The sequence below is a fragment of the Aphelocoma coerulescens genome, chromosome 4 (genome assembly GCF_041296385.1).
Source record: "Aphelocoma coerulescens isolate FSJ_1873_10779 chromosome 4, UR_Acoe_1.0, whole genome shotgun sequence".
Taxonomy (NCBI): domain Eukaryota; kingdom Metazoa; phylum Chordata; class Aves; order Passeriformes; family Corvidae; genus Aphelocoma; species Aphelocoma coerulescens.
The window spans coordinates 67,163,895-67,178,386 of record NC_091017.1 but is presented as its reverse complement, the minus strand read 5'-3'; the positions used below and the strand labels follow the sequence as shown (position 1 = coordinate 67,178,386).

At 37.8% G+C, this 14,492-nt stretch overlaps 1 protein-coding gene across 1 annotated transcript in view; it reads left to right on the top strand.

Moving 5' to 3' along the window:
• Positions 1 to 14,492, top strand: part of JAKMIP1 (janus kinase and microtubule interacting protein 1) — a 147,479-nt gene that overhangs the window by 75,641 nt on the left and 57,346 nt on the right. The window contains exons 4-6 of the mRNA XM_069014476.1: positions 402 to 896; positions 12,388 to 12,597; positions 13,249 to 13,368. Coding sequence (XP_068870577.1) covers positions 402 to 896; positions 12,388 to 12,597; positions 13,249 to 13,368 — 825 coding nt within the window. The remainder of the gene's footprint in view (positions 1 to 401; positions 897 to 12,387; positions 12,598 to 13,248; positions 13,369 to 14,492) is intronic.

Below are 14,492 nucleotides of genomic sequence, written 5' to 3'. Positions count from 1 at the left end.
ATTAAGAAATCCAAAATAAAAGTATAAACAAAGTCTTTTGCCTTTTTGATTAATTTTCCATCTTCTTGTAGAGCACAGTGGAGGGGTTATGGGTGCGAGTAGCCTGGTGTGGTTGGTACAGGAAATAAGGAGCTAACTATATGGTGTGTTGCTCAGTTTTATTTTATTCCCTAAAACTGTGATAACTCATTGCCAGTTGCACACCCCTGTAGCAGATTCCTTAACATGCACATGGCCTTTTTCCAGCCCTGTTTCTCTACTTGTTCACTGGAGAGAGGCATGCAGTCTTTGCTTTTGAATATACAAGCATCAGTTTTTAATACCAGTTTAGAAGCAGCTTTCTGGGTGACTTTTAAAAGTGGAGTGGTGCTCGTTAATCAGTATTTTTTATTTTGTTCCAGGTGGGTAAACTGAGAGAAAAAATCCAAGAGGTTAAGCAAGAAAGGGAGCAGGAGCAGCATAAGCACACTGCCTATGTTTCTGAACTGAAAGCCAAGCTTCACGAGGAGAAAATGAAGGAACTTCAGAGTGTCAGAGAGCTACTGATCCGGCAGCATGAGCAGGAGGTGGCAAGAATGGTGAAAATCAAAGATGGTGAAATTCAGCGTTTGCAGTCAACAGTCAATGTCCTGCGGGACGGGGCGGCTGACAAAGTGAAGACGGCGCTGCTGAGTGAGGCAAAGGAGGAGGCTCGCAAGGCATTCGACGGGGAACGAATGAAGCTGCAACAAGAGATCTTGGAGCTGAAATCTGGCAAAAAGCAGCTTGAAGAGGCTCTGAACAACATTATGCAGGCGGATAAAATGAAGGCTGCGGACCTGCGCACGGCTTATCAGTCCCATCAGGATGAGATCAATAGAATAAAGCGGGAATGTGAGAGGGAGATCCGCAGGCTGGTAAGTTCATTAAGTAATGCTGCTTATTTCACTTTATAGCAGATATTGGTATATTGCTGTATGTGCCCATAAATACCAAAGCAGCTTTTGGCAGTGATATCTTCCACCAGTACCGATTGCTACAATAGGCCACTATTTCCACTACTTTGTTCTTACAGCAAAGAGGAACCTTAGGCTCCACAGCCTATCCAACACGGTCCAAAGCTTTGTGTCCCACCAAATAGAATACAAGTCAACCAAGACTTGCCAGGATGAATTTTCTCAGCAGATCAAAGAAATAAACTTTCCCCTTCCTAGCTGTACAGCTGTACTCCTGGTGACCAAAACAAGTCAGGGATGGTTCATTTGACAATGCAAGAACGCCTTAGTGAGATGGCAACATTAAATTCTCGTAGAGTTTTTATATTTAAATCAGAGGAACCAGTTGTGCTGAAACAAGACAGTCTCTTTGCTTCTTCTGCATCTTTATCCAGGTCATTCAATTTTAAGCAAAATTGCCCTTTCAGAATTTCTGTATTTTTTCTATAGCAGCAGCAAAGTTAGGGCCTAGGACAGCAGGCTTTTTTCACGCTTCATAAACCCTAGGACTTCAGCACAGATGGCAGATTATGCTGTTTGTATAAAATCAAAATCCAGGCGATATTTCCTGTCAGTGGATGCCCCAAATTATTCAGCTTTGTAAAATGTAAGGAATCTAAGATGGGCTGTACACAGTAATACATATAGAAAGGTCTTCATCAAGTGACACTTCTGTTTGATAATGTGATATTTTCTATATATATGTATATATCTATTTGTTTATCTGCACAAACTAGCAGTACAATAGCTATGCAAATAAAATCTAAAATTACAATAAGCATAATATTTATGTTATGTCAAGTAGTACAGACTTTGAATAGAATGAAACATCAGTTTCCTTAGGAAAATATCTTGTCAGTTTGAATTTGTGCAGAAATGACCTCTTTTTTCTTGTGTTCTTAGGAAAAATTATGGTGAGGGCAAGCTACAAACTGTAATATCGTTTAATGCTGGTGATTTTCTGTCTGAGACAATGAAAGCTGTTAATGCAGTAAATATTTATGCTTTAAATTAATTGGATGTTGATCGAGTCTCAGGGGTATCATTTCGTTCATTAATTAAGACCACTGCAAAGACTGACAATGTGGAGTTTCTGCAGACATGGTTTCTTTCATATTTTGTTCTGTATTAGAAAAGTAAAATTCTAAAATCATGGCTATGAAGTACAGGCCATTATAAAAAGTGTTAAAGAGGAGAGAAGGTTGATACATTCTGGCATGTGTTTTTCTGAAGGATATTTTCTAAATGAATTTAACCTCCTCTAAGAAAGGTTTCAAAGGAAACACTTAACTCTTCACTTTCAAGAGCAGAGGTTTTCAGCCTACTGTGGTGCAAAGGTGATGAAGGAAAGGCACTCTTCTTTCTGTATGGCACAAAAAAAAATCCTGTGAAGTCATTCAAAATTTTAATTGTAGCCTTGCTGGGCCTCGGTGACTCAGTAGCTACATCTAAAATGGTGGATGTATTGGGAGAGTGTGTAGATAACTCTCGTTTCCTTTTCCCAGTGCCAGAGGAAGCCTGCCCCTGGTCTCATGGGCTTTCTCAGGAAATGTTCATATCTTCCTCCAAGAGCCTGATGATGCCTTCTAGTCCCTCCATTTCTTTCATATGATGAATTTCAATTTTTTCCTTAAATTCAGTGGTTTGTGGGGTTTTTTGAGAGAAGAGTTTCTTCTGGGAATTCTTAGGAATTTAGGCATTTGTTGTTGTACAGGGCATTCTTTAAATCTGGGACGAGGTAAAAAATATACTGCAGGGTTCCTAGATGCTACTCTTTTCCTTTGAGAGAGCACGTGGGATTATAGAATCTGATCACTGGGATATTTCCTTCTCTCCTCTCCCCTCCATTTAATTAGTTCAAGGGATGCTTGCCTCAATTTCAGATTAACCCCACCAGCTCTGGATTTGGGGTTCTTGGTTGGTTTCTATCCTTGTGGGATGAAACGAGAAGGATGTGAAAGGCAGTGTTACTAATATTAGCACAGTTCTGTAACTGAGTTTCAATTAATGTGCTCTTTTGTGTGTGTGCAGTGTTTTATGGCACTATTAAGAAACCAGCATCTTTGGGATTAATGACCTAAATGGGCTGGCCATAGTGTAATTCAAATTCAGACAGAGTAATTCAGGATGCAGTCTGATTGTCTTGTCAGACTTGGTTGATTTATTTTACATTTCAGATCACAGATTACTTTTGAAAATGTATTTTTATAGATATTGCAGCTAGAAAAAAGATCTATATTTTTGCCATTAACTTTAATACCCATGACTAATCAAGTAACATCTTACAATTATTGGCTGTTATCAAAAAATAAGTTATGAGAAAGGAAAACAGCAAAATCCATCGTCTGTGCATATATGGATACAATTATATTGACCATATAAACAGCTATGGCTGTGTTGTACAAATGTCAGTATTTTAGAAATATGATTAGTGATTGTCTTCTTGATTTTGATTTGAGCCATGAAAAATACCCAACAAACCTCAACAGAGACAACACTGAATGGGTGAGGTCCTAGTGCTTAATAAGAGAAAGTAAAATATGTATTTGGCAAAAAATATTACACACTTTTTCTCTGTGCAGTGTGAAATGATACTGGAATTCTTCCGGTCCTGTAATTGAAAATGTAACAGTGATATAAATGTTTTCATTCATTTAAGGAATTCTAATTGCTGTGGATTTTATTCCCCCACCCTCCAAGAAAATACACCTTTGTTGTATATATGCATCAGCACAATGTGCTGGCAGCTATGAAACCAGAAGTAAAAATAGATAGTAACAAACTGGAGGGACACATGAAACAGATGTCTTGAAAGTAAAGAGGCACCTTGGAGAATAAGATAAGAAAGCAAGAACAGCTATTACTTATTTTTTTCAGTCCCTATTTTCTGAGTAGTTGAGTCTGAACAGTTGTGTTGTTCCATGTACAAATGTACACAAAATAGCAATTTCAGCCACTTTTTCTTAGGCCATGATTAAGCTTGCCATTTAACTGACTTACTTGGTGTTAAAATTAGGTTTAAAAATCGTTTTCAGAGGTAAGTAAAGTTGGTCTTTTTTGCCTGACAATCCTGAAATAGCCTGTTCACATTGTTGGTGATCCGTGGAAACAGACCAGCCTTACTCTGTCATCAGCACAGGTGGAAAGGAAGGCATGGCTATTGACTGTAGCATATTTGTTAGAGGTTACATTCATTTTGGGACAACTTGGACACTGTTTTTAAGCAGGCCTTTACATTGCAAGGCACATTTCTCTAAGTACTGTTTTTGCAGTGGTGAGATTAATGGACACTTTACAGTGTTTGCCTTGGAAGAGATATGCAAAAGCCCAGTCATAATTCAGTATCTTACTAATTTTTCGTATTGGTTATATAAGAAAAAACCTGAATGTTTATTTTGTGAACACTTAATATAATAATTGAACACTTAATATAATATTTAAACTTTGTAACAAACAAATGACACTTGCACGCTGCATTTTGTGGTGTATGTTTTAGTAAACATTATTTGTTTTATTGGAAATATCTTTAACACTAAGCCTTTTACATATTTTACAGCTAAATACCCTCCTACCCTATTAAAATCTTTACACATACGGTCTTCCTAAATATTCTTAAACAGCTTGGATTGAAATTAATTGAAATACTTCACTTTAATATAAAATAGACCAAATTTTCTTAACCAAAAAATCATTATGAAAGATCACACTGATTGTATTAGATGCGCAATAAGGTTCCTGTTTTAGAAGGCACACAGTACACCAGATGAATTAAATTTGCATATTTCAATTGTATTTTCAAGTAGCCTTATAAAAATTGTCTAAAGAGCAGTGTGCACATTCATACTTGCAAGGCAAAAAATCGTTTTGCTGACAATAGAATCAAAGTAAAATAAATTGTTTGCAAGGAGTGATTTTCAGAAGTTCCTGATCAGCCATGATTTATGAAGACAGATGCACTATTTAAGTGTCCTTAATCTCCTTAATCCTAATTATCTTGCTGCATAAATAAAAAACTCCTTCTAGTGGGGAACACTTCTTCTGTGTTAGCCAAATAAATATAATGCAGGACATGAAATAATAGAATTTGAGCTAATAGATTAAGCAATTTTTAAAGGTAGAAATCCAGGCAGTTTCACTGAAACTTCTTGTCAAGAGAAAAACCCTTTTATGGAATAAGCTCATGTACCTTTTATATTGAATAAGCTCATGTACCATTTATATTGATTTTTTAAAAATACTGTGATTTCAGCTTTGTGTCTGTGTGTAACATAGCATCTAATGATTTAAGTGAAGGCTTCTGACAAATGTCTTTTCAGAATTAAGAATTAGGTTGTTCCAGTTCAGGACAACCAAAATTTCAGCTCATGTCCTTCCCAAATTCATATTTTCTAACCTTGCATAGCTCTTAATATGCTTCTCTAAGTCCTCAGTATGGATTATAAGGTGTTCATAATCTTTAGTTTATTTAGCATTGGGAGTATAATACAATTGTGGAAAATTTTGAGGGTCCTCTCCAGGTCAGCTGGTCCAGTGCCCTGCTCAAAGCAGTGCTGCTTTGAAGGTTTGATCAGGCTGCTCTGGGCCTCCTCCAGTCCAGTTTGAAAACCTCCCAAGATGGGGTTCAACAGTGACAGCCTACCCCAAAGCCCTGTCACTGTGAAATTTCTTTCTTCTTTTGATTGTCACTGTTGTCCTTTTGCTGTGTATCTTGGGGAAACGTGCTTTGTTCATCGCTGTATTCCCCTTTGGATGGCTGAATGGCTATCTGCTATTGTAATGCATCCTGCCTGCTTCCTTTGGCTGGCTCAGCAAGCCTGGCACCTTCACCATTCCTTGAATGCTGGATGCTGCAGCCCCATAGTGGTCTTACTGGCCTTCCTCCAGTTATGTGGCACTTAGGCCAGTTTGTCAATACCTTCTTTTTTGTGCTGGGGAGCCCAAAAGTGGCTGCGGTGCTCCTGGCATAGTTTCACATATGCTTAATAAAAGGCTAAATCTCTTTTGGTACACCCCTCCTGGTTTGGCCCAGTATCAAGTTAACTTCAGTCATGGCAAGCTCTCACCACTGACCCATATCCAACTTGCCCTACAGGACACAAAAATCTTTCATTTTGTCTTTCCATTTTTCCTCTTTTCTTTCTTCCCATTGCAAAACTGCCAACTTCACTTGGCATCCAGCTGTTGCAGGCACTTGAACTCTCTCAGGGGCAGGACACTGTATCTTAGGCAAACTTTGTGAGGGTTTCTTGGCTCATTTCTCCAACATGTCAGAAAGATCCTCTGAATGATGTTCCTATCCTGTAGTGCGGTAACAGCTCCCCCAAATTTGGTATCATCCACAAATTTGGGGAGCAGTGCATTCCATTTCTTCATATGGGCAGTTGACAAAGCTGTTAAAATGCGTTACTCCCTTCAGTTTTCAAGGGATAAAATTTAGATGAACAAATAAAATAACTTCTATGTTCTAAGAAATTCAGCAACTATTTTTCAGTAAAATGTGAAAAATAGTAGAAGCAAAAGTTTAACACTCCACTAAACCCCGAATTACCTACTGATGGGAACAGTTTTCTAATAACATTCATGTTCTCCTGCATTCCCATTACTAGGATTTTGCCATTTTAAGGCAGTGGAATTCATATCTTTATGTTACTTTCATCCCTGGGGTCAATGCAGAGACATTTGTCTCTGAAAATTCTGGAGCAGAGGCACAGTTGGCTGTTGGCAGGGGCACTCCCTGATCCTCTGCTGGCCCTGGGAGAAGGGTGGAGCCTGGCTTTTCTCACTTCACTTGTGCAGTGGCACGTGTGCATGAGTTTTGATTCCTAACCGAAGTCTCGAGTTTTGAGACTGGAAAGCTGAGCTTTGAATCATCCAAGGCAGTCGTGCATGGTTGGGTAGAGCTGTAGTGTGCTTCTTCTCGGCTGCTTAACCCTGCATGTATTTCACACACAGCTGCTGATATCAAATTGTGGGCTCTTCCCTGGATTTTGCCATCTGTTTGAGATGCGTGTTTCAGCTGCATTCCAAGGCTGAGCTAATCTGCAGCAAAGACCCACCACCTCCAGCTTTGTAGGGCTGCAAATAATACTTGGCTTTCCATCCTCTGAAGATTTATGCTTGTTCTCTTAGGAGCTAACTGGGCAGCATTCCAGCCAGACATTGTTTTTCCCTGAATCAAGTAGATCTAATGAAACCTTTTTTATAGTGCAGGCTTAGCATTTTGTGTTTGTTCTTAATATTTTCTAAAAAGTTAGGACGGTCACAAATTTGACTTCTGTATCTCCTTACAAAATTTAGAACAGTATTAAAAACCACGGAAGTTACATATGGTGTAGCACCCGGACAAACAATCTCCTGAAGTTTGTATTACTTAGCTTTGCTACATTTTTATCTTTTTGACTTCTTGTTCATTACAGCTTTGTCAATGAACACTTGGGATAGGTAATAGGAAAAATCCGGTAGCTGAGACTGTAGTTGGCTTTCGAGAAATATGTGAGAAACCTCTTTTCAGTAAGTTCTGGGATTTTCTGCCCATATGATGTTTCTTGTGTAATTTATCAAAAGTTCAAATGAGATTTACACACGTCAGAAAAATATTTGGGAAATGCTGGTGGAGGAAATTATTGACTGTTGGTTTAGAAAAATTACACAAGAAATTAAGACTAAGTGCTATCCACCTCTGTCTCTGACCCTTATTACTCAGCTGAATGGTTGGCATCTCTTGTCCCTTTTCTCTCTAAGTTACCCAAATAAGCAGCAAGCATTTATTTAAATAGCTGATGATGTCTCTTGTAGAGAATACTATGCACAACTCTGGAATATTTTAATTCTTCTCTTCAGGTGGGCTTTCAGCTTGGGATATTGTTGTTAGGTCTCAGTGTCCCTTTATAAATGTAAAAAATGTTAATTCCATTTGGTTCAATCTTTACCTGGGTTTTTTTTGAGTAGCATCTTCTTTCTGTTATTCATAGTAACCAGCAATTCTTCTGTCATGATAGCCCTATTTTCAGTGTCAGGCACTTACTATAAAGGTTAATTAAATTTCTTCTGGAGAAGAGCACTGTAGAATTATTTTCTGCAGTTGGCTAGGAGATAACTTTTACAAGGATGGCTAAAGAGGAAGGTCTTACACTTGGCAATGCAGCAGCTGGCTTTTTCCACTTTGGAAACTGAATATGTCATTGCCTTGATAGATGTGGCTTTTAATTCCCTGGGAATTTCTTTTTCAACTTCATGAGAGGCTAAAGTTCCCCCAAAGGTCTCTGAGTTTCTTTCACTGTAGCTATTGAAGTGTGGCATAATTAGCAGGGGATGCTTTTTCCAGTGACTGCCTTGGTTCCCTTTCATGTTTGATAAATACTATTAAAAGACTAATTTCTTCTCATTTCTCTTAGCTGTAAGGGGGCAGTTATGTACCTTTCTTAGGAACCTGGATAATTTTGACGCAGGCTATAAATGCTAGCTCTTCATTGACATAATGCAGGTTGTGTCTCTCTTCAGCATCTAACATTTGACAGCACAAAACCCCTAAAGAAAAGATATTTTAAAAGCTCTAATTTTAACCAGGAGCTCCAGAGTTACACTACTCAAGGTGATTTCTCAGTAATTTGCCTCTGCAGCTGCTTGTGAATGATCTTATTTTCTTTAAATCCTCTTTCACAGGGTATTTCTGCTACTTTTCTTCTCAAGACATATAATTGAAAATACCTTCTAGCCTCATGTTGCTCCACTGCCTTCCTACCACAGACTTTTTGTACTGACTTGAACCACCCTTAAAAGCATACAGAAAAATAATCAGTGCTCTAAAGTACTTTGAAATCCATGCAAAACAGAATGTGAAAGAGTTCATGTGACTCTCTTTTGCTTTGTAGCTGCAAAAAGTGGGTAAATTTGTTTTAAACTGAGAACAAATTTGAAACCTAAGCAGGCAGTTGGAAGGAATTTCTGGGATTGTATATTTGATTTAAACAATATGTGTGAGCCCAGTGCATGATTGGGATGTCATTGTGCTAAATAGGTTGGAAGAAAATATGTTATCTTTCCTTTGTATCTTAGTGAGAGGTCTCAAATGAGTTGCAGAACAGGCAGGAATCTGTGAAAGCAGTGGTGGGAGTTAGTGCAAGCAGGTTCCAGTTGCCACTTGTTGGTCCTTCAAGTACAATGCCATGGTAGAAAACATGAAAACGCTTCTTAATCTGATCTGCTGAAGGGCTTCTGTGCCTGAAAGCTTTCTTATCAGCTCTGTCACTTAATCTAATAAAAAATACTACTCTCTAAGACCCTGTAGATTCTTAGACAGTTGGTTATGACAGTGTTGCTTCCACAACATGTGCTTGATTAAAATACCAAGCAACAGGGAACCTGGATTAATCCGTTTTGATTTTCATTTGCCTAAGGAAAGATATGCTTCTCCCCAGTAAAATAGAGACCATAATACATGTGTCTAATAGACATACCTAATGCATGCCCAATTATATTAGGTTGTTTTCCTTTATGCTGCCAACTTTTTTGCCTTCATGTAACAAACTGTGGCTCCAGTGGGGCAGAACTGACATTGGAGACTTTGTTTGATCTTTTACGATTATTAGAATATACAGTACTAGGCTAAACTAAAGTTGTCTTCTATGGCAGCTTATGTTCAGTTTAAACCTAAACCATCTCTCTCTTTTTCTTAGTAATGTACCTCCTTATTCATTGCCTCCTGGGACCATCTCTCCTACATGGAACTGAGGGAGGTTGCATTACTGTAAAGTGCTTCTCTTCCCTTTTTTCCCACTCTGCACGAATTTGTACTCTCTGTTAAGAAAGCAGGCAGGGAAGATGAACAAATTTGCTCTGCACCGTTCAAGGCTGAAAAAGATAGTAAGTCTTTGGGTCAGATTGCAGTTGATGTAAGAAAATTGAGACATCAACAAGGTTGATGCAGTTACATTGGATAAATATAGGGTGTAACTGTCCTCTTGAAGAGAGAAAAACTGTATTGACCCCCATGCTTCTGAAGCAGATTTTGGAGGCATTCTTGCTGCAGTTCTAGTCATGTTTATCAATTTGTGGTGAATTTGTTGCCTAGAAATTCTTTGTTTTGCTAGTTCATGGTTACAGAAAATGAAACGCTGTTGCAGTGTTCTATGTATTTGTGTGTGTGTTTAAGGTTCTCTAGTGCATACCTGTAACTTAAAATAGAAACCCAAAATAAGAAAGGATCTGCAGTCATTGCTATTATATGGTATCAGTGTTTCAAATACTTTTATGTTTGACTGAGACATGGGGCATTTGTTGTTTTCAGAAAGATTTGCCACATGTAGATTTTTTATGGTAGGGAAAAGAGCAGTAGGAAAAGCAGAGGAGAATTATGCCTTCCCTTAACCCCCACCTCAAAGCCATGCTCTTTCATGGCATTTCTTTCTAATTTGTGTGAGCTTGTGTGCTTTGATCCGTGGAAGTGTGGGAGGAGGGTGACATGGGCGTGGCTGCACTGGTCACATCTGTTCCAAAGGATCAGTTCTGCGGCAGTTCAGCAAGTAGCAGACGTACCAAGATTGTTGCTTTCCTTTTTTAATTCCAGCTCAAACCCTATGACATTGCATTTCCCATTAAACTGTGAGAATATGAAGAGTATGAAAATGCTACTAATTGGGTATCTGAAATTAGGGCTGTTTGTGTAACCTTGGGTCTTCTTATTGAATGTGTGCCTTGCCTGGTCAAATTCCTGTGTCAGTTATATGGATGTTCAGTGTGAACACCTGTGTCGTTGAAAGCTAAACTGTCCACAGTATTTAGTTACATGACATTTTTTCCTCCCGAGGGCTCCCTGATACATCAGTGTGCATGACAGATAGCATTCAGTAAATGAGGCAGCTGCTTAATTTTTGTCATTGTTGTTCACTGCACAGTCCCTCTGAAACCCTGCATGTTGCAAATTCTTCCATTAACAAAACTGCATTCTTTTCTTGCAAGTCCTTTTTGGCATACTTGGAAGTCTCACAAATGTGAATTGACACACTGGGAAGTATTGTTTTTATTTACTGTATGAGGAGTTGGGACACAGCAACTTTTTTCTAAATCAGGGAAGAAATCTCCATCAGAACCAATCTTCATCAGTTCCAGTTAGAACTTCAGAGTCGTCTAGACCAGCTTATTAACTTCAAATCTGACCTTTTTATCTTTGATCATGGTTCAGCCAGGCCATCTCCTGCCAGTCAGGTTCTGTAGACAAACTAATTTTCACGTTCTTTGTAGACTGTGAAAGGATTAAGGCAAGAATCCTGAAGAAGCAAATTGCATCCAATCATGTAATCTTATTATGTTCATCCTGTAAATCACTTTGATTGAACTATAAATTACTTCTGCAATTCTTGTGGACTATAATAAACAACAAATGTATCATTTAACAAGTTCATGATTTTATTTTATTTTTTCAAGTGGGGTTATAATAGTCTTACTTCCAGAATTCCATGCATTTATGTTGGCCAAGAAAACAGTTTCTTAAACTGAAGGAAATACAGCACAGTTCAAATAAGTATATTGTTAATGGCTAGCATTCTTGTTAAGAAATCTGTTTCTACAGTAACTGCTGCAGATTGTCACTTCCTTAAGCATTTGGAATAGTACCAAAGTGAATTTAACACTGATGCTGCAAGGGACAAATCCTATGAGAGCTGCAGTAGATCAGTGCGAGCAATGTGCTTTATTTGGTGTGGAGATGTATGAACACACAGTTCAGTAACCAGAGAGGGTGTTTAAGAACTATTTCTTCCTACCCTTTATTCTAATGGTCTGTGTGCACTCATTTTTTCCTTCTACACAAAGGCTATTCTTCATTTGTATCTTATAACAAGGGCGCATAAAATACATAGGTATGCTTAAGATTTTAAGTTTAAATATTGTGCATGTATATGCTACTAATTTTAAATGTCTGTGAAGAGATTCACCACACATGATTTTCACTAATAAAGAGGGAGTCAACATGGGGCAAATGTGTGTGGCTCAAGCTTTGAAAGAAAACCCAGGTGAGTTTCAAAGGGTGTGTTTGTCTTTTCTTGTACTAGCTGTGTTTCTTCTCTAAAACAATAGTGAAGGGAGATTTTTCTTCTCCTTTTCAAAGTGTATATCCTCCAATGAAGTGGATATTTTCAGTGACTATGTATTCTGTTTCACTATGTTTGCATCTGGTTTTGTTTGTCTCTTGAGTTGAGACTGGACCAAGGAAACTCATGATCAAGCCAAGGCTGAAACTTGTTTAAGGACAGAGAAAAAGACTACAGAGTACATGTATTTGCTTTTTGGCAGCCACAGTTTTGGTGCTGGTGTAATTCTGAGAGAAACAGAACTTTGTTTTTGCAAGTTTGTGTTTGCATGCAGTGAGCACTTGGGGATGTTACAGAAACTTCCTTCATGCATTATTTCTTTCCAGATGGACGAGATAAAAGGCAAAGACAGGGTGATTCTGGCTCTGGAGAAAGACCTTGGTGTCCAGGCAGGCCATACACAGAAACTGCTCCTTCAGAAAGAAGCTCTGGATGAGCAGCTTGTCCAAGTGAAGGAGGCAGAACGATACCACAGTAGTCCGAAGAGAGAGCTTCCTGCGGGAGTAGGGGATATCAGCGAACTGATGGGAAGTCCGGTGAGAAAATGGTGTTTTTTCCAAATGTTCAGCTCTGGATAATTGCCTAGGTGTTCACATTGGTTTCGTGGGTACTACTAGGACCAATTAATGGTAAATGGCCTGGTGCTGCACTTTGTTGTTTTACTGATGATTTAAAAACTCCTTGGACCTCTTAAATTGCAAAGAATGTTGAAAAATATGTGGATATAGAACTTCTAGAATTTACACTGTGATCTTCAGCTGTGAACCCCAGTATTTTCTTAGTGTTTCATTACTTTAGGAATATTTTAACCATTAGAAAATATGTACTATACTCAAAAACTGAGCCATGTGATTTTAATCTATGTCCTTTACGCTAGAACTATTTTAGGTGAGAGTAAGAAATCTGGTGAGAAGTAACCTGCTATATGTGGAATATTATTTACCTAGATGGTTGGTTTTTTTCATTGTTGAACTTTAGATGCATTTCACAAGATGCTGTTCATGTAGCATTTTCACAGGATGTTGTTATTTAGTGTTTCAGTTAATTAAAGTAAGTTTTCCAGACACTGATGTACAAGCCTGTTTTAAATTTACACAATACACTTGCTAAGCCATGATATGAAGCTATGGATAGTAAAATATTTTTTAAAAGGTAATTTTATAAATCTTTATGTTTTTGATGTAAAGGAGCAGCATTTGGATGAACGAGATGTGCGGAGATTTCAGTTAAAAATTGCTGAACTGAATGCTGTAATAAGGAAGCTGGAAGACAGAAACACTCTCCTAGCAGATGAAAGAAATGAACTGGTAAATTAATTAGTAATAAAACAGATGGTGACTGGGAGGGCATCTTTATGGCAAAAGATTTAATGTTGGAAAGTCAGTGTTGTAAATAATTTACAAGTTAGTCCTGGTTGGCCTCAGTCAATTATATCTAAATACAACAGAAATTTCTATAGCAATTAATCTTGTAACCATAGAAGACATGGATGGAATCTTTCCTGTTCCACAAAAATAAAAATGTAGAAATTTATTTTGGGGTCATAGTAATCAAGTTAACTTGTATATTGCCTGTAGCACTGTGTAATGATGTTGTGTAAAACATGCATAGTTCTAATTAAATTTCTGTATTCATCCTTTTGAAATTTGTTTTTGTGATATGGTTATGCTAGCTAGGAGTTAAAAAAGCTTTCTTGTGCTAGTGATGAAAAATCTGCCATTTCTCAAGGGAAGTCTCTTAAGTAGGTGAAATTATCCTAGGAGAGGGATAGTAACTTAGGAAAGAAAGGATATAACATGAATTTTAAGAATGAATTTTTTTAGCCTTTATCATGACTTAATTGCTTGTACTGAGGTTAATGGTAAAACTCACATTGACTGCAATGGGAGGTGAATTTCACAGTAGGAATTTTACGCATGTCCTGTAATGCCCTAGTTCTAGTGGCAGTAGAAGAGATTTTTTCATTCTAGACAGATGGAACCTATATATCTGATTTTAAAATTATGCAGAGGGCTGAAGTGGTGCCATGTGTCAGTCCTTTACATGAGTGAAACATTGACATCCTTGTGAAACATTGACATCTTCCTCCTTGTTAATCCTTTCTGTGGGCCTAAGTAATTCAAAACATCCCTGAAGAATGCTGAAGTATTGTAGTGTATCCTTCTAGTGTTCCTCTAGATGGAGGGCATGTATGACTCAGTCAAGTGCTCTTCTTCATTCTAGATTTGGTGGCATAAGAAATATATTTTGAAATAGATGTGGAGCAAGTTTTATATTATGAGACAATATTACACATAAAACCAGTAGTATCATCAAGGCCATGTGATTAAGCACTGTGAAAAATAATTTTCTCAAGAATGAAACAGAAAACCAAATACGCAATGAAATTATCTCAGGAAAAAAATTATTATCTCTTTCTCCTTTCCAGTTA